The sequence below is a fragment of the Mobula birostris genome, chromosome 22 (assembly GCF_030028105.1).
Source record: "Mobula birostris isolate sMobBir1 chromosome 22, sMobBir1.hap1, whole genome shotgun sequence".
Lineage (NCBI taxonomy): Eukaryota > Metazoa > Chordata > Chondrichthyes > Myliobatiformes > Myliobatidae > Mobula > Mobula birostris.
The window spans coordinates 52,266,434-52,291,929 of record NC_092391.1 but is presented as its reverse complement, the minus strand read 5'-3'; the positions used below and the strand labels follow the sequence as shown (position 1 = coordinate 52,291,929).

The 25,496-nt window shown below is 41.6% G+C and overlaps 1 protein-coding gene across 1 annotated transcript in view; it reads right to left on the bottom strand.

The window, feature by feature from the left end:
* Positions 1-25,496, bottom strand: part of sbno1 (strawberry notch homolog 1 (Drosophila)) — a 145,292-nt gene that overhangs the window by 41,107 nt on the left and 78,689 nt on the right. Inside the window, exons 10-15 of the mRNA XM_072240752.1 lie at positions 24,561-24,696; positions 23,248-23,353; positions 22,950-23,103; positions 17,568-17,750; positions 7,779-7,876; positions 5,075-5,226 (exon numbers count right to left, since the gene is read on the bottom strand). Coding sequence (XP_072096853.1) covers positions 5,075-5,226; positions 7,779-7,876; positions 17,568-17,750; positions 22,950-23,103; positions 23,248-23,353; positions 24,561-24,696 — 829 coding nt within the window. The remainder of the gene's footprint in view (positions 1-5,074; positions 5,227-7,778; positions 7,877-17,567; positions 17,751-22,949; positions 23,104-23,247; positions 23,354-24,560; positions 24,697-25,496) is intronic.

The following is a 25,496-nucleotide window of genomic DNA, read 5'->3' as shown; positions in this document are numbered from 1 at the left end:
ATTCAACATACTGCAGCAGGTTTGATCTCTCTAGACTCCTATAACACATGAACCTCTAACCACATGATTTATACCATGCCCTGTGTTGTACCCATATGGTAGTCCCCTGCCAAGCTCTCCTGCCCTTTGCCAATTTTTGGTTTGACCCAAAAAGTAATTATGCCGCTACGTGATTTATCATGACAAAATTGTTCCTCATCACTGATCACCCCTTTAAATAACAGTTCTACAGCAGCAACCCCCCCTTCCCAAATGTCAAATATAGTGGATTCTGGTAAATTGAGCCATTAGTTAATTGGGGGCAGCCGCTTATTTGGGACAATTCCTGAAGAACAAAAATTAATTGAGAAAATAGCTGTGATTCCCTTCATTTATTTTGGACACTATGCCGCTAATTGGGACAGGAGACTGTTGCTGATCAGTTTCTATCTAGAGTCAGTCGTGAGCACATGTGTGGCTGTTAGATACTACACAATGCTCAGAGTGAACAGTTTTTAAATAGCATTAGCTCTGTGTGTGTGTGTGTGTGTGTGTGTGTTCATAAAACAGAGATTTTTGTCATTGATAGTTGGCGAGAAATAAGCAGTAAGACAAATTAGAACGGTTTTGCTCACTGTGGTTTCAAGTATTTAGTTGTAGAGATGCCACAGACAGCTGAGAGTGAAAATGAAATGACTTCACTACTTCAACAAGTTAGGGACTATGCAGAATTTGAAGACATTGACAGTCATCTTAAATGTTACAATGAAAATGAAGATTTGGAGGATACAATCATCAATTGCATTGTATGAAGGCAGTCCATTATTTGGACCAGGTATCTGCACTAATTTAGCTCCATTTTGGTCATCCTGAGTTACTTTTGTGTAACAGCAATGAGATTTTATATACTTTTTGTGCCTTGAATTAATCTAATCTAATGGTGTGGACACATTTGTTTATAGTGTCTTTGTCATTGTAAGCATTCACCTGTGCTTCAGACCAGTTGCTCAAATTTTTGATGCACATTTGCTCTTGTCAGTTTTCTTCCTTGCTTTACCTGATTTGTCTTTCTTTCCTTAGTTCTGCAGCTTGCTCCTGCCAAACTAGCTGAACCTTTCCCAATAACAACAGCACTCCCTCCTGCAAGGATACTGGCCCTGCTGAGTTACAACCCTTCCGAGTATTGTATGTTTCACCTGCCTTAGAAATGTCCCTCTGCCTCAAATCGAAAGCCCTCACTTCTGCCCACCAACACATAGATGTGCTCTATTCCCCAATTTCTATGCATGGCACTGAGAATAATCCTGAGTTGGAAGTCTTGCTTTCTAATCACTTCCCAGCTCTCAAAACTCCGCCTGCAAGATGCCACCTTCCTCTCCCACCTATCATTGGCAGCGCCATGGACATAGGCCGTCGGCAGCAGAATGGACCCAGGCTTCAGGCTGCTGACCCTCCCCTTTCAGGATGTGCTGCAGTTTTCCGTCAAAATCTTTGCCCCTGGTACCAGAAAGGCATTAGATCACCATGGAGTAACAGTAATGGCCTCAGAATTACATGTTTCTTTCTAATGATTGAACCCACCATGCTTTCCTCTCTATTCCCCTCCACCAACCCCCCCTCCATATTGTGTACTTTACACAAAATGGCTGCCACAACCCTGGCTTTGACTGCATTTGGCTGAGGAGGTATCGCTTCAAAGGCATCTGAAAGAGGAATGTTGACGTACTGGAAAGACATTTGGGAATGAAAGATTGCAGACGTGGGCACAAAGCCAAGATTCATAAGGAACAGTATATTCAAACGCTGCTTGCAATGGGGTTTATAATTCTGTATCTTAAAACTTTTCTCTCCAATGTGATAATGAAGTACATTCAATATACCAGGGTGGGAACTGCACAGTGACAGATACAGTAAGCCACTTTATTCCAGAGATGATCACGTTCTCAGAGAACAATCACTGTCTCACTTGCACAAATACCAGGAGGTAGAAGGCATTCTACTTTTGAGCTCCATGTAAATTGACATGAGAACTTTTCAATATAAATAGTCATGTTTTTTAAAAAATTCTTATTGATTTGAGATAATTTTTGTGTTTTAAGTTGTTAGTGCTTTACGACTTAGTTCCTATTGAGGCAGTAGAATTTGTTAAAATATTGAGATAGAGCACTGAACAGGCCCATCCAGCACTTCGAATTGCAGCGCCCAGCAATCCCCCGATTTAACCCGAGCCTAATCATGGGACAATTCACAATGACCAATAAACCTACGAACCGGTACATCTTTGGACAGTAGGAGGAACTGGAGCACATGGAGAAAACTCACTTAGTTATGGCGAGGATGTACAAACTCCTTACACGAAATTGAACTTTGAACTCTGAACTCTGTTTTTCTAAGCTCCACGTATCCATCCAGGAGTCTCCACCACCACTGCCGTCGTCAGCCCATTTCATGCACTCACCACTCTCTACGTAAAAAACTTATCCGACATCTCCTCTGTACCTACTTCCAAGCACCTTAAAACTGTGCCCTCTCCTGCTAGCCATTTCAGCCCTGGGGAAAAGCCTCTGACTATCCACACGATCAATGCCTCTCATCATCTTATACACCTCTATCAGGTCACCTCTCATCCTCCGTCACTCCAAGGAGAAAGGTCGAGTTCACTCAACCTATTCTCATAAGGCATGCTCCCCAATTCAGGCAACATCCTTGTAAATCTCCTCTGCACCCTTTCTCTGGTTTCCACATCCTTCCTGTAGTGAGGCGACCAGAACTGAGCACAGTACTCCAAGTGGGGTCTGACCAGGGTCCTATATAGCTGCAACATTACCTCCCGGCTCTTAAACTCAGTCTCATGATTGATGAAGGCCAATGCACCGTATGGCTTCTTAATCACAGAGTCAACCTGCGCAGCAGCTTTGAGTGTCTTATGGACTCGGACCCCAAGACTTCAGTAAGATTTCTGACAACATCCCACCATGGAAGGATGGTACAGAGATCAAGGAACAAGGTATCTGATGCCAAACTGGATCCAAAATAGGTTTAGTGGCAGAAGGTAGTGGCACTGGTGCTATGGCTTTTATTGATAGAGGGGGACAGGACACTGTCAGACACAGGAGCAGAGTTGGGCCATTCAGCCCACTGAGTCTGCTCCCCATTTCATCATGGCTGATTCATTGCCCTGTCAACCCCCACTTTCCTGACTTCTCCCCATAGCCTTTCATACCCTGACTAATCAAGAACATACTAGCCTCCACCTTAAATGCACCCAGTGACGTGGCCTCCAAAGCCACCTGTGGCAATGAATTTCAGATTCATCACCCTCTGCCGAAAGAAATTCCTCCTCATCTCTGCTCCTCTATTTTGAGTGTGCCCTTAGGTCCTGAACTCCCCTACCAAAGGAAACATCCCCTTAGGCCAACTGGAAAAGTTGGACAGGATAGAGGCAGAGGGAATTTAATCCAGACAAGTGTTAGCTGATGTACTCAGGACAAATTAAGTGTTGGTAGGACATGTTGAGTAAATGGCACGGGCCAGAGAAGCACTGACGCATTCCTTAATACACCTCAGATTAATCAACTTTCTCAATTTACTGCATTGTGAAGGGCAATTCCATTTGGTTTTGGATATGGAAGAGGTTTGGGAAGCTGATTTTGGATATACAAGCGTTTCAGATTTGGAAGCTGTGTTTGGGAATGGTGCAGCCAGTAGAGGCAATGCAGGTCAGCACCAGGTTCAATCCCAACCTCAGGGGCCGAGTGGACTTTGCAAATTCCCCATGCTTGTGTGGGTTTCCTCCCACAACAACAGTGAGGAGATTGACAGGCTAATTGTGCAGATGAATAGTCGAACCTAGGACTAGTTGATGAGAATGCAGCGGGAATAAAAGAGGTAGTATTAACATAGGATTAGTGTCAATGTGTGTGGATTAAGCCGGACAAAGGGTCTGCTACTGCGCCATCTCTAAATTACCAACAATGCAGTAAACTGAAAATAGTGGATGTAATCCTAGGTGTATTATCTCAAACATTTACCAGTATTTCAATACACTTTTATTTCCAGCGCAGATTATCTAATCAAATGCCACAGTTTATTTTCAAAATTACCTTGGAGAATTTCTTACAAAGCTTTCATAACTCAAACCTGTCATCCAGCCCAATACGTTAACCCTACTGCTAATGCTCTGCCTCAGCCTTCATCACCAAACACCACCAATACACCAGTGATTCGGCCAGCAGCAGCCCCACCAATACATCGGTGCTTTGATCAGCTGCAGCTTTATCCATTCTTCCATTCTGATAAGAGACTCAAAGTGGCCCAGTAAAACATAATGAAACAATCTCTGTTTATCCTACCCATGTAGATATGAAACCAGGGGACCAAGAAACATCACACAACTTGTATATTTAACATCTGTTGGAAATAAATTCGCTAAATAATCAGCACTGATTCTTTGAAAGTCACCTGGGTTTTATAGACAAGGCCCCACACTCGTCTAATTTAACAAGCCACATCCAAAAGACCAATCCGTTTGCCCAAGTAGTTCAAGGCAGCGCTAAAGGTCAGTGATAGAGACAATGAGCTGCCGTGATGCCTTGATCAATCAACATGAATGATGCAGGTAGGCTGAGCAATCCCCATTCAGTGAAAGCCAAGTAAACTTCCCACTCACATGTGTAAAAATAATGAAATAAATTAGAAATTAAATATAAAAGTTAAAAATAAAATAAATCATAAGCTTGAAACCACTTGGGTATGATGAAGATTAATTAAACCATGTATAATTGTAAAGAAGCTCAAGATTCAACAATGCCCATCGGAATCAATTGGCTGACAAGATTCTACACTAAGTCCCACCTGGCACAGGATCCTAAAGGATTCCCCAGTGTACACAATGGGGAATACCGACAAGATCTTGTTCCAGCCTCAGACTTCATGGATCTAGCACATTAAAACAAGCAATATCCAATATCAGTGTGAGGGACGGCCGTGGATATCATACTCCATCACACACTCACCAGTATCAGTGTGAGGGACAGTTGTGGACATTGTACTCCAACAACACACTCACCAATATCAGTGTGAGGGAAGATCATACCTTTCCGTTTTTTCCCTTTGTTCTGCCTTGATGGACTGTCATTAGGAGAGTCTTGATTGCTAGGCGCATTCATTTCTATACCCAACAAACTGTACAACTTCTTTCTGTCAGGTGCTGGGAAATGTTTCTCAATCAAAGACTGAAGAACACCTCTGCAAGTGAAAAAAATAACCTTGAAACTACATTATGAATAGCTTCTGTTAACAATAAACACAGGAGATTCTGCAGATGCTGTAGGAACTCAGCAGGTCAGGCAGTATCTATGGAAATGAATAATCAATTGACATTTTGGGCCGAGAGCGTTCATCAGGACTTTGCACGTGTTGCTTGTGTTAACAATGCTTGTCGGCAAATAAATTATGCTTACAAATCCTGTTAACTCCAGAAGGCAATGATCTCAAATATTTCAAACATTAACTCCTTTATGCCCAAAGACCAGACACCAGTACGGTAAAGATTCAGTACGAGAGAGTTGAGTATCGGTTGTCAGCTCCAAATTGCCTAGTTTTACATCAGCCCTTGGAGAGCTCAATTAGGAACGCTAGTACCGAACCAAGGAGATGGCCACATCCAATGAAGTACACAAATCCAAAGTAAAATTCTTTATCAGAAATTTCGAGCTACTACCAAGCCATGACTTTACTTAAGTGTAAAGAACAAACAGATGTTTCCTTTTCTTCACAATGGATTTGTTACTTTCATTGTAAAAGTTTGTGTGAAAAGGCAGTTTCTTTGATCTGAAGCAACAGACAGAAAATACTGGAGGACTTGCTGAGTTCTGCCAGCATTTTGTCTATTGCTCAAGATTTCTAACACCTGCAGGATCTCTTGCGTCTTTGATCTTAGAAATTGAAGGGCTGTTACACATGTATATTCTACTAAAGAACTGATATTAACAGTCCACTTTCAGGTGACCACTGCTGGGTTCATCAGATTATATCATAGAAACATAGAAAACCTACAGCACAATACAGTCCTTCAGCCCACAAAGCTGTGCCGAACACATCCTTATCTTAGAACTGCCTAGGCTTACCCATAGCCCTCTATTTTTCTAAGCTCCATGTAGCCATCCAGGAGTCTCTTAAAAGACACTATCGTTTTCACCTCCACCACTGCAGCCGGCAGCCCATTCCACGCACTCACCACTCTCTTTGTAAAAAAAAACACTTACCCCTGACATCTCCTCTGTAGCTACTTCCAAGCACCTTAAAACTATGCCCTCTCGAGCTAGCCATTTCAGCCCTGGAAAAAGCCTCTGACTATCCACACGATCAATGCCTCTCATTATCTTGTACACCTCTATCAGGTTACCTCTCATCCTCCGTCGCTCCAAGGAGAAAAGGCCGAGTTCACTCAACCTATTCTCATAGGCATGCTCCCCAATCCAGGCAACATCCTTGTAAATCTCCTCTGCACCCTTCCTATGGTTTCCACGTCCTTTCTGTAGTGAGGTGACCAGAATTGAGCACAGTACTCAAAGTAGGGTCTGACCAGGGTCCTATATAACTGCAACGTTACTCTCGGCTCTTAAACTCAATCCCATGATTGATGAAGGTCAATGCATTGTATGCTGTCTTAACCACAGAGCCAACCTCCACAGCAGCTTTGAGTGTCCTGTGGACTCGGACCCCAAGATCCCCCTGATCCTCCTGATACATGACATTTGGGAAACATGGGCAAAACAACACAGCTGCTATTCATGAAACCAGTTACATGTAGTAATTGCTTTCAGTGCTTTATATCTTTAAACTGCCACGTCATAATAGTTCAAACTGAGCTGTTAGAAGTTTTAAATGGATTCTTTAACAAAAATTTATTTAAAACTATCTGCACCGTGTTTTAATTAGGACAGCTCAAGAACCAATCTGACGTCTAAACCATAGTACTTCAGAACTTTCCTGGATCATGCATTTATAGAGCCTGACCACATCTGGGGAACATCACACTGGAGCTTGCTAGTTCACCAGAGAAAGAAAAGCAATAAACGTGCCCCATTTGAATGGGAGGTGGGAGGGGGAGTGAGGGAGAGTACCATTGAAACTTACTGAATGTTGAAAGGACACTCACAAAAATGATTCCAGGATTGAAAGGCTTATCATATGAGGAGCTTTTGATGGCTCTGGGCCTGTACTCACTGAAATGCAGAAGAATTGGAGGTGGGGTGGTGGTGGTATCTCACTGAAAGGCCTAGAGAGAGTGGATATGGAGAAGATGTTTCCTATGGTGGTGCAGTCCAAGACCAGAGGGCACAGCCTCAGAAAAGAAGGATGTCCATTTGGAACACAGATGAGAAGGAATTTCTTCAGCCAGGGAGCGGTGAGTCTGTGGAATTCGTTGCCAAGATAATGGGTATATTTAAAGCAGAGGTTGATAGATTCTTGATTAGTCAGAGCATGAAGGGATACTGGAGTTTGAGACTGAGAGAGAAATGGATCAGCGAGACTCGATAGGCCACATATCCTAATTCTGCTCCTATATCTTATGGTTACCTTCCACAGTTTTCCTCGCTTAATTTAGTAGTTTGTGGGTATAGACACCTGTAGCAAAAGAATGAAATTCCAGATGACAATGGCAGAGCATTTCAGAAAGACAGAAACTCCCACATTCCATTTATATATTAGCAATAATACACGTAGCTTTGTACTGCCACAACCTGTCAAACAAGATATTCAGTAAAAGATTCATTTATACCGCGCAAACGTACTTAGCAGTTGAAACAAAGTCATTCAGTTCACCACCACCTTCCTCCAGAGCTTCCAGGGTCCTTGCTTCTCCAGTGGACTGAAGACCAATCACCACACACTAGAAGTAAATAGAAAAATTAAGCCATTAGAAAGATTAGACAGAGTCACAATGTCATAGAAAAGTACAGCACAGAAGCTGAAATCGAGCTTGCATGCACCATTTGTGCTGGAAGCTCGTTCCATACTCTCACCACCCTCTAAGTGACAAAGTTTTGTTCTGAGTCATAGTCACAGAAAAGTACAGCACAGGAACAGGTCCTTTGGCCCATCTAGTCCATGCCTACTTCCATCGACCTGCACTGGGACCATAGCTCTCCACACCCTTCCCATCCATGTGCCTATCCAAACTTCTTTTAAACATTGAAATCGAGTTTGCATGCACCACTTATGCTGGCAGGTTGATCCACACTCTCACCACCCTGTGAAGAGGTTTCCTCTCATGTTCCCTTTAAACTTTTCACTTTCACCTTTAACCTATGACCTCTGGTTGCAGTCCTACCCAAACTCAGTGGAAAAATCCTGCTTGTATTTACCCTATCTATACTTCTCAATTTTGTACATCTCTATTAAATATCCACTCAATCTTCTACATTCCAACAAATAAAGTCCTAACCTATTCAATCTTTCCTTGTAACTCAGTTCCTCCAGTCCCTGCAACACCCTTGTAAATTTTCTTTTTCAATGTTATTTACATATTTTCTGTAGGTTGGTGACCAAAACTTTACACAATACTCCAAATTCAGCTTTACTGTACTTCCCCCCATAGTCCAAAGACACACTGGCTGATAGGGTAACTGGTCATTGTAAATTGTCCCGTGATTAGGCTAGGGTTAAATTGGGGGAATGCTGAGTGGAGTGGCCTCGAAGGGCTGGAAGGGCCTATACCATGGTGTAGCTTAACAAACAAATAAATAAATATTTATCTATTTACGGTGCTGTTGTAGGAAAGCAGCATCCATCATCAGGGAACCCTACCACCCAGTCCGAGCTCTCTTCTTGCTTCTGCCATCAGGTAGAAGGTACAAGAGCCTCAGGACTCGCACCACCATGTTCAAGAACAGTTAGTACCCTTTAACCATCAGGCTCCTAAAACCAAAGGGGATAACTACACTCACTTGCCCCACAACCAATGATCTCACTTTCAAGGACTCTATCCTGTTATCTCATGTTCTCATTATTTATATTTCCATTTGCACAGTTTGATGTCTTCTGCACTCTGGTTGACTTTCATTGATCCTGTTATAGTTACTCTTCTAAGATTTTCTGAGTATGCTCACAGAAAAATGAATCTCAGGGTTGTATATGGTGACATACATGTACTTTGATAATAAATTTACTTTGAACTTTGAAATAAAATTACAAAAGACTACACACATGTAGAACAGGCATAATGTAGCAAATCAACTTCAATGTGTTAGCCATTAGATTTTGCTAAGCAAAGTGAACCAGCCATTGGTGTAGTAGCACCAGCACCAGGCTTTGAGGCAAATGGTCCAGAGTTCAAATATGGCCAGCCCCTTGAATGCTTTCCATCTATGCTGGGTTGAGTGACCAGCTAGCAACTCGAGCTTGTAAAACAAAAACAGTCAAAATGCTATGGAAAGAGCAAAAAAATGTTGCTTGGTGGGCCACAAGGCGTGAAAAGGAACAAGCAAAGTGAATAACTGGAACATAATGCAATGACAATAAAGGAGAGACGATCTGACACAAGTGCACAAGGCAGGACAGATGCCACTTAGTCACAGAAAGTTACTGCACAGAAACGTCCCACTGTGCCCATGCCAACCACGGTGCTCACCTATGCCAATCTTACTCTCATTATGCCTGCCCTCCTTTCCTAAACCAACAACCAGTCCAAACAACTCAGTTTGGATAGGAACCCCACATGTGAGTACGTAGACACTGTGGGCATGCTGTGAGTACTGTATGTGGATGCAGATTCGAGGATCGAGTGAGTGAAACGGAAGACGCAGATTGAGAATGGGCACGTTAAGTATTTATTTGAAAATGAACAGTGAAACACTAAACCAGGCGTCAAGCTAAACAAGTCTGAACTACACAAAACCACAATGTTGGACATTCAGTCACCCTTTAATTGAACAGGTAACTCCATCAAATCCCTCCAAGCCATGAAACTGAAGAACTAAGCGTTCTATAAAATTAATTCTTAACTAAACAAAAGCTGGGGGGGGGGGGGAGGGAGGGGCACCTATGCCTGCAACACTCTTTCTAATGGTTCTTCAGTGCTGGTTGCAACCTCAGCCCGCAGCAGGCCCTGGAGACAAAAGAAAAAGGCCAGGCCACCCACACATGCTATTCTTATACCCTCAAGATGACCGGAACCAGAAACTGGCGCCACGGCACCCAAACCAACCAATGGGAAAGAGTGGCTGTGTCCTTTAAATGGGCCAATCAACAAATGACACGGCTGAAGCAGCTTTCAACTGACAAATAAGCCAAACCCCCCACCCCCCACCATGACAGTGGGAACACTTGTAGCCTACCCCCAGCACATCATCAGATTGCATTGGTTGTTAAGGCAAATGACTCATTTCACTGTGCATTTTGATGTACAGAGTGAGAAATAAATTCATCTAAAAGTTGCAGTAGTATCTACCTTGGCTACCTCTCTGGCAGCTCATTTCAAATATTCAGCACCTTCTGAAGAACATATTCCTCTCAACTTAAAACCTGTGCCCTCTGTTTCCTGGGAAATAAACTGTCTTATTTATGTCCATCAATTGTGTCAATCTCTATGCAGACACCCCTTAGCCTCCCATTTCCCAATGAGAACTAACACTGCCTATCCAATCTCTTATAGACAGCCCTCCAGTCTAGGCAACATCCTGGAGAATCATTTCTGTGCCCTAGGGAAGCTATGGAGCTCAAGGAAGAGAATACTCATGTCTGGAAACACATTGTGATGGAGAGCGTACATGACAGAATATTCCATTTCTTTAGTATTGGAGATGTGTAAATGTGTATCTGTTGTTCGTATACGGTATCTAATGTAGATGCTTTTGTTCATTGTGTAATATGATTGTAACTACATTGTGGGGTGTAGGATCGTACTCTAATTCACGTGTAGTCTTAAGTTAACTTTGTGGGTAATTAAAGATGGTACGTCTTAGTGTTGAATAAAAAGCTCATTGCCCTCAGTGCAAGAGAGACAGGGGTTGCATGCAGTTCACCCTGGACAAGAAATATGTATGAAGCTATTATTGTGTTTTCTGGTAAATACAGTTTTGTAAACAATGGCAGTTTTCATTTCACTAAATTTTGTAACTTTGATTTTTGATGCACCTAATAAACACCCTCGCACTGAAGTCATTTTTCTCTTAGGTTGTAACCCATGTATCTAACACACATCCACATTACAAAGGAGCAGGCGATGTAAGTCTTAAAAATCAAAAGGTGGTTAAATCCCGAGGGCCCAAACAACCGTATCCAAGGACAATGTGGGAAACCAGGGAAGAAATTACTGGGCCCTGGTAGAGATATTGCTATCAGTAGAAATGGGTGAAATATGTGGAGAGAGGAAGGTGGCAAACATTGTGCCTTTATTCAAGAGCTGCAAGGGCAAGCCAGGGAACAGCAAATTAATTGGCGGGGAGACTCAGCGGGTTGAGCAGTAACTCTTAGAGGAATGGAATGCTCAACCTTCTGAGCCAAGATTGCGCATCGAGGAACTAGGGGCAGGTGAGCTTCACACCAGTATTAGGAAAGTTACTGGAAGGGCAGTGTCAACCAGCAATTGGAAAGGCAAGGTCTGATTCGGCATTGTCAGCATAGCTTTGTGCATGGGAAATAAGAGTCTCACGAATGTGATGGAATTTTATTTTGAAGAGGTGACTAAGAGGATTGACAAGGCTGGGCAATGCCTCTCCTTGTCACTCAAGGACTTTGGGACAAGGTCTTGCATGGTGTTGCCAGGAAAGGTACATTTCAAGGGATCTCGGGTGAGCTAGCCAATTGGACACTAGGCTGGTTGGTGGTAGGAGGGAGGTGGTACTAGAGGGTGAATTTTGAGACACCTGGTCTACAGATAGTGTGCCACATTGGTGGGGTGGATCCACTGTTGCTGATCATTAGCATTAACGATTTGTCACTTAAGAGAAGAAATTTATTATTATTATTTTTTCTTCTTGCAGTTTGTTATCTTTTGCACATTGGTTGTTTGGGTGTGGTCTTTCATTGACTCCATTTCATTTCTTGGATTTACAGAATATGCCTGCAAGAAAACGAAACTCAGGGTTGTATATGGTGACATACGTGTTTCAGTTCAAAGTAAATTTATTATCAAATAGTATTTTGGTGTTGCTGCATACAGGCATGGTCTGCATCACTTGATAAGTTAGAAGAGAAAGTGAACACAGTGCTATCAGTGGAAAACGTGAGCACTTCTGACCTTATGAAGAGAGGACAGTCATTGACACAGAAACAAGGGGTTGCTACAGTAGCCTCTGCTTTACTTAGGACAAGAAAAGCAAAACCAGTGGCCACACAAATACGACATAAAAGCCACGAAAGTTCATTCAGATTTTCCCTAACCAGAGGTTAGCCTCCAACTTTTGGTAATTTCCCCCCTCCTCCTTCTCTCCCTCAATATCCCACTCTGGCCTCACCCGCCTATTCACTTTCCCCGATCCCCTCCTCCTTCCCTTCTGCCAATGGTCCACTCTCCTCCTATCAGATTTCTTCTTCTTCAGTCCTTTACCAATTCCACCTATCTCCTCCCAGCTTCTTACTTCATTCCCATTCACTTGGCTTCACCTATCACCTTCAAGCTTGTCCCCATTCCTCCCACCCCCCTACCTTCTTAATCTGGCATCTTCCCCACTTCCTTTCCAGTCTTGATGAAGGGTCTTGGCCCGAAACATCAACTTGTTTTCCCTCTCCATAGATGCTGCCAGACCTGCTGATTTCCTCCGGCACTTTGTGTGGGTTACAAAAATTGATTGGCAGGGCTCCTAACCTTCTGCATGCCATGGACCAACACCATGAAGCGAGGGTTCCGCAGACCCCAGGTTGGGAACCCCTGTTCTAGATGCTAGAAGAATGCAAAAGGAAGCTAGAAAAGGGTGAACAAGAGAACATAGGCCAGCTCAAGCCTTGTTTGTCACACAGGTGCGGCCATGACCACAAGGTCATCTACCTGCTTAAACTCACCTTCGCTCAATACTCCTCTATATCTTTGGTTAATCAAAAAAAACTCCAATTTGAAATTAATCAATCAAACATGTATTTTTAAGAAGTATTTTTCCTCATGCTCTGGTCTTTAACTGTGAGACCCTAGATTGTTGTTCCCCTTAACGGTATCCCTATACTCCTTTCAAGTTCTCCATAACAGGTTGAAAACTTGCTTCCATCAAGTTACCACAAACATTCTAAGTTCTTAAAACATATACTTAGATTATGTCATTTAATTCTAGGGATAAATAGAGGTTGCATGTATTTACTAAATGATGGTGTCAGAACTACTCTGGATACAATTGGACATGGGTTTTATATACCTTTAATAGACTTAAGCTTCTAGAAACGGACTAACAAAGAAAGGAATTTTGAGTGGACGTAAATCCACTGTTGGGTCAGATTGTGTGAATGGGTGTGGGTTGAAATCCAAGGACATATTCTATGTAGTGCTCTGATTTACCTATATAACAGTGGTAATCACTGAGGTGAGGTAGAGATTGAATTTGGTTCCTATAGGATGTCATAGCCGGAGTGGTACTGGGGAAAAGCTCCCACAACCTATTAAATGTTCCCAATCACGTGCGTCTCAAATAGCTTCTGACAACCAAGTCCAGTTCCTGGCCTTCATGTGTGGCTTCACCATTAAGCCTAGCGGAACTGTTTCAACTGACAGGAGAAGGGACAAAGGCAGGTTACTGGAGCCTTAAAACCAGTCGCTTCAGGTTGATGGGGCTCATCAGCTGTGGTTGGCAGTTTATCTAGGAGAAGGAAAACCTCCGCTGCCTTGCAGCCACTCATGGGGAAGGCTTTGCGAGTAAACCCCGAGGAAAAAATCCAGAGCTGGAGTCCCTACGACAGTCCTACATTGAGTTCAACGCCAACTGACAATCCCTACGATACCACTGATGCCAAACTGTATTGGTCTCGGTTGTTACTTTGGGTTCACCAGATGAGTGGAGAGGGGAGGAGGAGGTTGCTACTTGGGCGTCATCATATTGTACTGCCCAGGCTTTCGTATCTAAACAGGTAGGATGCAACATCCATGGCTGACTCTGACCAATGGAAGCCTCACTCACTTAGAATGAAATTAAACATTCTCTCTTCTGTTCAACAACATGGTTAAACCAAAGGGGAGAATAGCATCCAAAACAGCATTTCCCACATTATCTTTTTGACTCCAGACACAATATCAGTGTTAAATTTTGTTTTGTTTTGCCCTGTAGATTTATCTCACTGCTAATTGGATTTTCTGTGATTTAGTTCAGGTTTAAGATGACACTGGTGAACCTCAACGACTTCTGGCTGGTGGCTGATGAAACAAGGGAGGCAACTAAATACTTTGTTAATTACTCTTTTTCTGGTAAATGATCATCACAAGCAATAGTCTGTAACTTCCCTTTGGACTTGGAGGCAATTCCATGTGGCGGAACTAAGGTAAGGTGAGGCAGCAGGCTCATCACGAGAGCAAGACCCTAGGTTTGATTGATTGGATGGGTACAGGCCGAATCGAGATCCAGGCCCCACAGAGGATCGAGGTGACTGAGCCCAATGTTTGAATGACAATTTTAGCACTGCGCCACATTGAAAAGGCCTGGGCCCAAGGTGAAGGATAAGCCAGTTCAGCTCGTCGCTCCACGGTATTTATTTGGTTCTATGCTCTACTTAGGGTCTGGGGATGTGCTCTTTGTGGACTTCAATTCAGAATGTTATTTACGTGCACCATTTGTTTTTCTCCCCCCTAGCACAATGGGTGTTCGATGGTCTTTTATTGGTTCTTTTGTGCTTCTTAGTTTTCTGGCTGCCGATTAGGAGACAAGTCTCGAGCTTGTATAGTGTATACATACTTTGAACTTCATTTACAAATAGAGACTTAAGTCAGCGATGGGCCAGATTCAACTATGCTGGAAAAATAAAGGAATTATATCCATTGAGATCTATTACCTTAATGCCACCTCTATCATAATTTTGTATACCTCTGTCAAAGGGAATATTATTCCAGGGAATAAAGTCCTAACCTATTCAATCTTTCCATATAACTCAGGTTCTCCAGAATCAGCAACATCCTTGAAAATTTTCTGGGTACTCTTTCAACCTTATTTACATCTTTCCCATAAGTAGGTGACCAAAACTGCAGATACCACCTCACCAACATCTTATACAGCTTCAGAGATTGAATTTAAACAATCTCTTTTCTGTTCAACAACATGGTTAAACTGCTGTTCAGAGTAGCAAATTAACAACTGCAGGGAGGAAAACAAAAGATGACAAGGCCTGAACCAGTATCGATCAGAATGTCACAAGACTCTACAGTATGCTGAAGGTTATTGGTTACCGTCGCACCTTCATTAAAAGCACAGATCACACTAATCTCATCACTGTTGACACAAATCACACTGCAGTCACTGAATGACCCAATTGTTAAGGTTAGTGAAACCATTACAATGAAAACTTCACAACCAGATCTGGAGACATCAAAAGAAAATACATGGTCACACAAAGGTCCCTAACCCCATCTGAACATAAATTTATTGTGGGCAATTATGAGCATGTTGAAGTGTGAAAAACCACAAAGACTTAGGGGCACATTGATGACTCATAGATAACCATCTCTATTGGCACTTGCTGGAGACAAGTTCACTCCTCGCAGCCCTGCAAATTTTCCACTTCACTATTCACACAATTATCTCATAAAAGAACATTTGTTCATTTCCCAACATCTGTGGCAAGCTAAGTTACGATCTCACAAAGCTTTCAAAGAAAAATTCCTGACCTCTATTTTTAATAACTCTTCTTAAAAGAAAATTTCCCTTTACCCAGAGCCTTTCCATGAAATCTCCTTCTTCCTGTCCATTCAAGTACCAACAATATCCCTTATATATCTGAAGTCTAGAGCTTAAAAAGCAGATAACATTTCATTAATAAAGTACGGTGGATTCTGGATAACTGCGACACATCGAGACCCAATAACATTTTGGCCCAATTAGTCGAAGTTCATGGAAATAGTTAAAAGATATAACAAAGACAAACAACTACTTAACTGAGTAACAAATTTCTATTTACTTGAAATACAGAACACATTAGAACACAACTAATACTACTACAGTAGTATAAAACTGTGTACTAGTATGCTGTGTTCTTTTTGATTGACTGTAGATGAACAAAATCAATGCAGATGAACAAAATCAACGCAGACACCTAGTGCAAATAATGGACTGCCTTCACACAATGCTTTCAACGACTGCATCCTCCAAATCTTCAGTGTCATTGTAACATACAAGATGACTTTTGGTACCTCCAAATTCTTCTTAATTCCTAACTTGTTGAAGCAGTGAAATTGCTTTATTTTCACTCCCGGCTGTTTCTGGCATCTCCAAGCTCGAATGCTTGAAACTGCAGTGAGCAAAACAGTTCTGAATTGCCTTACTGCTTATTTCTCACCAACTACCAGCGACTAAAATCACTGTCTTTTTGAACACAAACACATGCAACTGATGCCATTTAAAAGTTGGTCGCTCAAGCACCGAGTAGTGTCTAACTAATGGCCACACAAGTGCACGTAACTGACGCTAGTTAGGAACTGTTCAGAAGTCCCAATTAAGCAGCATAGCATCAACTTTGCACAAATATTTGTATCTCTGAACCAAATTTAAGCCTATTTTAAATCTACCCCAGCAAACGACTTGCTAGACCCTTTGTAGTGCGCGCATTGGCTGTTGTAAGCAACGGTTCAAAAGGCTGTCGGCAATATTGAATTTAATAAACCAACTGATGCTGTCGTTAATAGTGGGCATCACTGGAGTATTGAAGTATTGCTTGAGCTACTAATGGGTGATACTGCTGTTCAACACTTCTGGCTTGCTCTCATACCCTTTCAGCTCTCAGTCTGTCCCTCCTCTTTTTGAAAATAAAAATAAATCCTAATGAGAACAATATACTTATTTTAACTTGCCTTTAATTCCATCTACTACTGGCTCTGTTTCTCAAAATACAGAACTTTGACTATGCTTTTCAGTTACCTTGTACACACTACAAAAATGAACAATCCAAACCCACCTAGACCATTTTAACCCTTATGAGACCCTTCCCACTATCATCCAAGCAGAATTACATTCTACAACTTTTCATGGCCCACTTGTTATTTTCAAAGTTTGAAGGACATTTATTATCAAAGTATGTACAACCTTGAGATTCATCTCCTTAGAGGCAGCCATAAAACAAAGAAACTCATTGGAACCCATTAAAAACAAAAGACCATCAAACACTCAATGTGCAGAGAGAGAAAAAAGATCATGCAAATAATAAAGTAAGCAAAAAGCATTCAAAACCAAAGTTCACAACAGCAGACATTACTGCAGCCCATTCAGAAATCCACAGATGCCAATTCCGATGGCCTCAGTCTAGCACACAGCGATCTCAATGAATTTGGCTCAGCCACATTCTGTAGCAGTGAATCCCACATTCAAACCAGCTCAGGATAAAGGGGCTACTCTATCACATTTAGTAATGGCCCCACACATGAATCATCCCATTTAAAGAAGCTGTTTATCAATCATTACCTTTCCATTTTTGATCTCTTCACGGGCAAGTTGCACAATCCTTTTAACTTTGGAAGCTATGCAGAGGTATTTAAAGAAACGCTGATGTGCTGACCAGAACTGTCCCCACATGGACTTCTTCATTCGCTGCTCCGCATCAATCAGCTCTGCTGACATTTGAAATTTCTCCCTGGCCTCCACCCACTGAAAAGATTTTTAAAAAGTCAACATACAAAAATCAATTTTTTTAAAGAAACAATTCAAAGCTATTTTACGCTTCATGGGAAAGGAAAATGCTAACTCTATCTGTGCTGCAGTAATGCTCTTGATACTGTTATGATTTTAAACCATACATAAAATCTTTAAACAAATAACCTCAAGTTATTTGACCACAGAATGAACCACCTTTAATAAGACCATAAATGGGAGCATGCCATTTAGTACCTTGATAGGTTGAGCGAGCTAGGGCTTTTTTCTTTGGAGCACGGGAGAAGGAAATGAGGTGGACAAGGCAAGAGGAATAGACAGAGCGGATAGCCAAAGACTTTTTCCCCAGGGTGGCAATGACTAATACAAAAAGGCATAATTTTAAGGTGACTGGATGAAAGTACAAGGGGATGTCAGAAGTTTTTTTTAAATGTACGCAGAGTGTGGTGTGTGTCTGACACTGCCACAGCTGGTGGTAGAGGAAGGTACATTAGGGGCATTGAAGAAACTCTTAGATAGGCACATGGATGAAAGAAAAATGGAGGGTTTTAGGCTTTTGGGAGGGATGTGATCTTAGTGTAGGTTGAAAGGTCAGCACAATATCGAGGGTCAAATGGCCTGTACTGTGCTGTCTTAAGCCTCATCACCCAGGATGCCCCCTCTCCTCGTTACTACCATCAGTGAGGAGGGTCAGGAACCCTGAAGACATACACTCCATGTTTTATTAACAAGTTCTTCCCATCCTCCATCAGATTTCTGAATGGAACAAACTTCACTATTTTTTGCATTACGTACTTAACCTTTTATTAAATGTACATTTCTTATTATAATTTACAGTATATTTTATACTGCTGCCACAAAACAACAGATTCCTCAATAATAAACCTGCTTCTGTGGTCACATTGAAGCACATCAGGACTGACTCTCCCTGTTATAACCTTTGACTCTCTTAACATCCTAAAGTCTCTCAACATCTTTCATGAATATACTGAGTGACCATGCCTTTTACAGTCTTCGTGGACAGAGAATACCAAACACTGAGGTGAAGAGATTCTTACTGCCACCATCCTGAATAGCCCAGACAGGGGAAACACTGACCCTGCAAATCGTATGTTTTAATGTGATTGCCTTTTTTCCCCTGAAGGTCAGTCTACTCATATCGGCTAGCTGTGCTAATGCACACACAAAAACCTTCAACAAGTCATATTCATTAGATTCAAGACAGAGCTGTGGGAACCTTATTATTCCTGGATTCCGTTACTATTTTCTCTTGTACTTATATGATGAAATGATAACTGTGGGCGTGCGAAAGTTTTTCACTGTTCCTTGGTATGTGTAACAATACTAAACCAGTTCCTACATCTGTCATTTTGTGGATTATGTGGAACAGTTTCAGTACTAGTCACTCTCCCAGTCTGCTGATGACCAGACTGCCACTGCTTCCTCCATTCACTGAGAACATGAAAATGCTGTCACTTCTGCTGCCAGTTTCCACCCGTCTCTCTCTTTCGGGTCCTGACTTCCCTTTTCCTTGCTTGCTCCGTCTGGCACAAACTACAAGGCTAGAGATTCTCAGATTCATTTTAAGTATACTTCCTCTCAATCTGCACACCTGTGAAGGATTCCAGTTACCGACCCCTCTAAAAAAACAGATTTAATTATCACCTGGACTCTTGCATGGGTGTGGGGACAAGAATGAGCCAGATATTTTCATTAATTTTCTGTGCTCCTAAAGGTAAATCCACGTGCTACCATCAAAGAGCCTGAAGAGACACACTCAAAGTTTCAGGAAGAGCTGCTTCCACTCAGTCATCAGATTTCTTTTCCCCCCCCCCACTCTTTTTTGACTACTTGTTTAACACACATGTACAGCTGCCACAAAATAACAAATTTCACAATATATGCTAGCTAGAATAAACCTGATTCTGAGATATTAGTACCCTGGTCCTGACCAATGGGGCTTCATTACCAAGATTAAATTTCATTCACATTTCTGCTACAGTGGTCCCACTCACCACCTTGGGAACATCAGTGGCAGCTGTAGCATGTCAACTATGCCCAAGTGAAATGTCAGATAACCAAATCCAAACCAAAAATTAAACATAGCCAAAAATGCTGACTTGTAATCACTGCTCCCTTTAAGCTGTGCGGGTGCATGGCCGTGCAGTAACTGAAATGCTTCTTTGTTGCCTCGCAGCAGGAACTTCCTTTTATATAATTTTGAAATTAGGCTGACATAATTTAGAAATCTATGTTAATTGTGAAGTACTTTACAATTAATGTGTTAATGACTATAATTCGTACATTTTCTAAATTATAAACATACCACAATCTTAACTTAGAACGATTTTAGAGTTTCAACTTATTTACATTGTCAATGTTTCAAGTTATACACCAATTTTGTAACAATAAACACAACAGTGTTGCCATCTAGTCAAAACATTTCATTTTTTCCCTAGTGCCATTCAATTGTTTTGACTGCCTGACATTGTTTACTTGTGTTGAGTTGTGGTTTGTGTTTGTTTGATGTGCATATTATATAAAAAACAGTTAAAGTGCGACACAGTTTTCAGGCTATGCTCAGAGCAATGGTTGGTCTGTGCAGCTGTTAAACAGAATTAGAGTGAATGTTCTCTGCAATGCTCATCTAAGCTCTCACTTCACTAAATGCACGGTTGAACTGAAAAGACATAAATATAATGTTTAAAAATAATGTTTATTTGAGCTTGTAGTTCTAATCAAGCACCTCGATTACACATTTCTTCATTTTTTGTTCGTTCACTGGAGCACCAAATCCACGTACACGTCCAACATGCAAAATATTGGGATTAATCCTGTTCCACAAACAGCTCTACAATTATCTGCTTGCAATTCCAAGACCAGCAGCTCTGGGAAGCTTACCACTACTACCTCAGAATCAGGTGTAGAGTACATTTATGTTGTTGGTATTCGGGGAAACTGATTTGCTCCAAGATTCAGCATCAAGCAATACCTATATCATGCTTTTCTTTGCATAAACAACTCAAATGATCATATTGTCAGAATCTAAACCAAAATCAGGTTTAACCTTCGCAGCATACAGTTGCAAAAAAAGTTTGTGAACCTTTTGCAGTTACCTGGTTTTCTGCATTAACTACCAATACAATGTGGCCTGATCTTTATCTAAGTCACAATGATAGACAAACACAATCTGCCTAAACTCATAATAAATAAACAATTGTATTCCTTGTCATTACTGAGTACACCATTTAAACAATCACAGTCTAGGTTTAAAACAGTATGTGAACCTCTGGGGTAATGTTTTCTACAAAAGCTATTTGGAGTCAGGTGTTCCAATCAATGAGATGAGATTGGAGGTGTGGGCTGTAGGGTGCCCTGTCCTATAAAAAAGACACACAAAGTTAGCTTACTGACAGAGCCTGCTCTTCTCAAGATAGATCTGTTTATGCACACCATGCCTTGAACAAAATAACTTTCAGAGGACCTTAAAAGAAGAATTGGTGAGATAAATGAAGCTGGAAAAGGCTAGAAAAGTATTTGTAAAGACCCAAGTGTTCATCAGTCCACAGCAAGATAAATTGTCTACAAATGGAGGAAATTCAGTACTGTTGCTACCCTTGCAAGGAATGGGCCTCCTGCAATGATCACACCAAGAGCACAATGTGCAATACTGAATGTGCTAATAGCCAAAGAGCTGTAGAAATCTCTAGAACTTGCTGAAGTCGCTGTTCATGTGTCCACTATAAGAAAATCACTGAACAAGAATGGTGTTCATGGAGGAAACCAATGCTCTCTAAAAAAAAATCGTTGCTGCACGTCTGAAGTTTGCAAAAGACCACTTGACATTCCACAATGTTTTTGGAACTACGTTCTGTGGACTGGTGAGACAGAAATGCACATGTCTATGTTTGGATGTAAAAGAGCACCGCACACCAACACTGAAACCTCATCCCAATTGCGAAGCATGGTGGAAGGACAGGCATCATGGTTTGGGGTTGCATTGATGTCTCAGGGACTGGACAGCTTGCAACCGTTGAGGGAACAATGAATTCAAAATTGTGTCAAGACATTTTACGGGAGGATGTCAGAGAGTGGAGGAATGGTCTAAGATTCCTTCTCGCCTTTGTGCAAATCTGGTCAGCAGCTACAGGAAATATTTTGTGGAGGTTATTGCTGCTAAAGAAGGTTCTTCCAGTTACTAAATACAAGGGTTCACATACTTTTTCCAGCCTGGACTGTGAATGATTAAACAACGTGTTCATTAAAGACATCTAAAGTACAATTGTTGTGTGTCATTAACTTAAGCAGATTGTGTTTGTCTATTATTGTGACTTAGATGAAGATCAGACCACATTTTATGAGTAATTAATGCAGAAAACCAGGTAATTGCAAAAGGTTCACAACTTTTTCAAACTGTATGTCAGGAAATTTGTTGTCTTTGTGGCAGCAGTACAATGCAATACATAATAATAGAAAAAACATGAATTACAGCAAGCTTATACATTAAGTAGCTAAATTAAACAAGTAGTGCAAAAATAGAAAAAAAAGTAGTGAGGTAGTGTTCATGGGTTCCATGTCCATTCAGAATTGGATGGCAGAGGGGAAGAACCTGTTCCTTCAGGTTTCTGTACCTCCTCCCTGATGGTAGCAACGAGGGCAAGGCATGACCTGGGGGTCCTTAATGATGGATGCCACGTTACCGAGGCATCAGTTCTTGAAGACGTCCTGGACACTAGAGGCTGATGCCCAAGAAGGAGCTGACTAAGTTAACAACTCTCTGCAGCTTACTTCGATCCCATGCAGTAGCCCCCATCCCCATACCAGACGGTGATGCAGCCAGTTAGAATACTCTCCATGGTATATCTGTAGAAATTTTGCAAGTGTTTTGGTGACAGACCAAGTCTCCTCAAACTCCAAATGAAATATAACCACTGTCATGCCTTCTTTGTAGCTGCATCGATATGTTGTTGGAAGACTTGAAATTATACAAAGCTTTTGGTCTGATGGATTTATCAGCCCACAGTTAAGATATGAAAATGAAGGACCTCAAAGCTCAAATCCAACATTATGATTGTTTAATCTTCAATTCTAACAAGAGCTAAGGAACCTCATGTGAACACAGTGGTGTGTATGAATCCCAGGGTGGTGTACCCTCACATCAATACGCTGAAAAGATTGAAAGCTTGCCAAACTTACCAGCTTAACTGCTCTATTATACATCTTTATATAATCTTGACTGAGGGGAACTTCTTCAATTTTGAAGGTTACTCCAGAAAAGCTCAGTTGTCTTGCTATGTACATGCCCCTGAGCTTCATATCCATGGCAACAATTTCCATTGCGCCAACACCTCTGTTTCAAAGAAACAAAATCACGAGTTACACTTCTAGCAATTGACAGTCATATGCTAAGACACGAGTATAAGGAATTAAAGGACATCTAATTTCAGCACACATATTGTTACCATTATATTTCAGTGTTCGGATTATAACTTACCTCCTCTCGACAGCCTGAATGAAATCACTGAACTCTTTGAAGGGTGTACCTTCTCCCCAGATTCCAAGCCGATTCATATAAGCCATATTGCGAGGTTCTGACGCACCTGGATGACAGTGTTAGTGTAATGGAAGAATAAGTCATCAAAAGTCATCCAAATCCCCCTTCCACTATCAGCCTTAAAGGATTTAGTAGTTTTAAGTTAAAACCTTTGACGTATATGGAAAAACAAAAGGACCTGTACATTAATTGACTGAAACCTTTGAATAATTAGCACATTAAAGTTCCTTCACCCTGTTTTGTCAGTCCATTAGGTTATGACAGATCACTGATGTATCAGGAGCATTTGTCGGCTCTGGGCTTGTACTCAAGTTCAAGGCGAATTTCAGATTCAAGCTCAATTGTCACTCAAGCATACTCACTGAAGTTTAGAAGAATGAGAGGAGATCTCATTGAAACCCATCAAATATTGAGGGACCTGAATAGAGTGGACGTTTCCTACAGCAGGGAAATCTAAGACTATTGGGCACAGCCTCAGAATACAAGGATGTCCATTTAGGACAGAGACAAGGTAGAATTTCTTCAGCCCGAGGGTAGTGACTCCATGGAATTCATCGCCACAGGCAGCTGTCGAGGGCAAATCATTGGCATTTTTTTTTAAAGCAGAGGTTGATAAGATTCTTGATTAGTCAGGGATGTCAAAGGTTACAAGGAAAAGGCAGAAGAACGGGGTTGAGAGGGATAATTAATCAGCCATGATGGAATGGCAGAGCTTACTCGATGGACCAAATGGCCCAATTCTGCTCCTATGTCTTATGGTTATAAGTTTGACAGAGAGGCTGCGCAGTATTAGAATGACTTCAGCCAGGTGTATGAGAACAAGGGTGAGCAACTGGTTGGGGCTCTGTTCAAGGAAGGAACAAAGAGTCCTCAGAATGCATTGGTGTCAGAGGAATTTTAACGCTATGCGGAAGATGGGTCATTTGGTACCAAGAAAGCAGAGACTGTGAAAGAAATGGAGAGCATCACAAGTGTGACAAATTTATATGGGAAAAGACTGGACAAAGTTAGTAAGAAAGATGAAAAGTCATTAACCTGAACGTTTAACTGTTTACTTCTTCACTGTTGCTGCCGAATCTGATTCACATTTCTAACATTTTCCGTTTTTTTATTTCGCATTTCCACATTTGCGGATTTTACTTTACAATCACTTGATCAAGGTTCCCCCCAACCCACAAGAGAGTAAATTTAATTCAGTGATCACAAAAAAAATTAAACTTCCATCATTTAACCAAATAAAGGATTTTGCATACCTGTAGCACTGGCGTACACTACCCTAGCCTTTGGCAATTTGTTCTGCAGCTCCAATACTGCTAGTCCAGTTTTCGTGGGTTTTGAGGAACCAACAGGGGACAAATTTTTGGCTTTGTGGCATTCATCAAATACTATCTTCAATAAACCAGTTAAGAATATTTTTAAATACATCTTTTGTAAATAGCATTGCAATCTGATTTGAACAAAGAAGTAGTTAAGTGTTTATTAATGCTAGTCTTATGTACAGTATTGGTGGAATGTGGCTACACTGGAGAGAATGCAGAGGAGATTCACCATGCTGTTACCTGGGTTGAAGAAATTCGAGAAGCCAGGTTTGTGGCCCTGTATGTGAAGGAGGCTGAGGAGGTATGTAACATTATGAAAGGCATGGACAGGGTAGATAGAGCTTATCAGTCGTGGCTGGCAGCTCAGCTAGAAGGAAATCTCTGATCTCAAACCTCCGCTGCCTTGCAGCTATACCCACTCATGGGGAAGGCTGTAGGAGTAAACCCCAAGGAAGAATCTGGAGCTGGAGTCCCTAAGGCAGTCCTACATTGAGTTCAAATGCTGACTGCCAACTCCTGCGACGCCATTAGTGCTAAACTACATTGGTCTCTGCTGTACCTTTGGGTTCGTCAGCTGTGTAGCAATGGGGAGCCTGCTGCAGGGATAACAGCTTGCTCTCCATATTGTACTGCCCTGGCTTGATTGTGTACTAGCTGCATATTACATAGACATCTGGGATGCAATATCCATGGTCGACCCTGACCAAATGGAGAGCCTCAGGAACAGCATCAACTATACACCTCTAGTTTTAAATCTGATTTGTACAAAGCAGAACTGGGTAAGTATTTATTAGTGCTAGTCTTATGTACAGTAGCTCCAGCATACTACAATGATAATTCTATGCTTAAGTGAGGTTACATCAAAAGCTT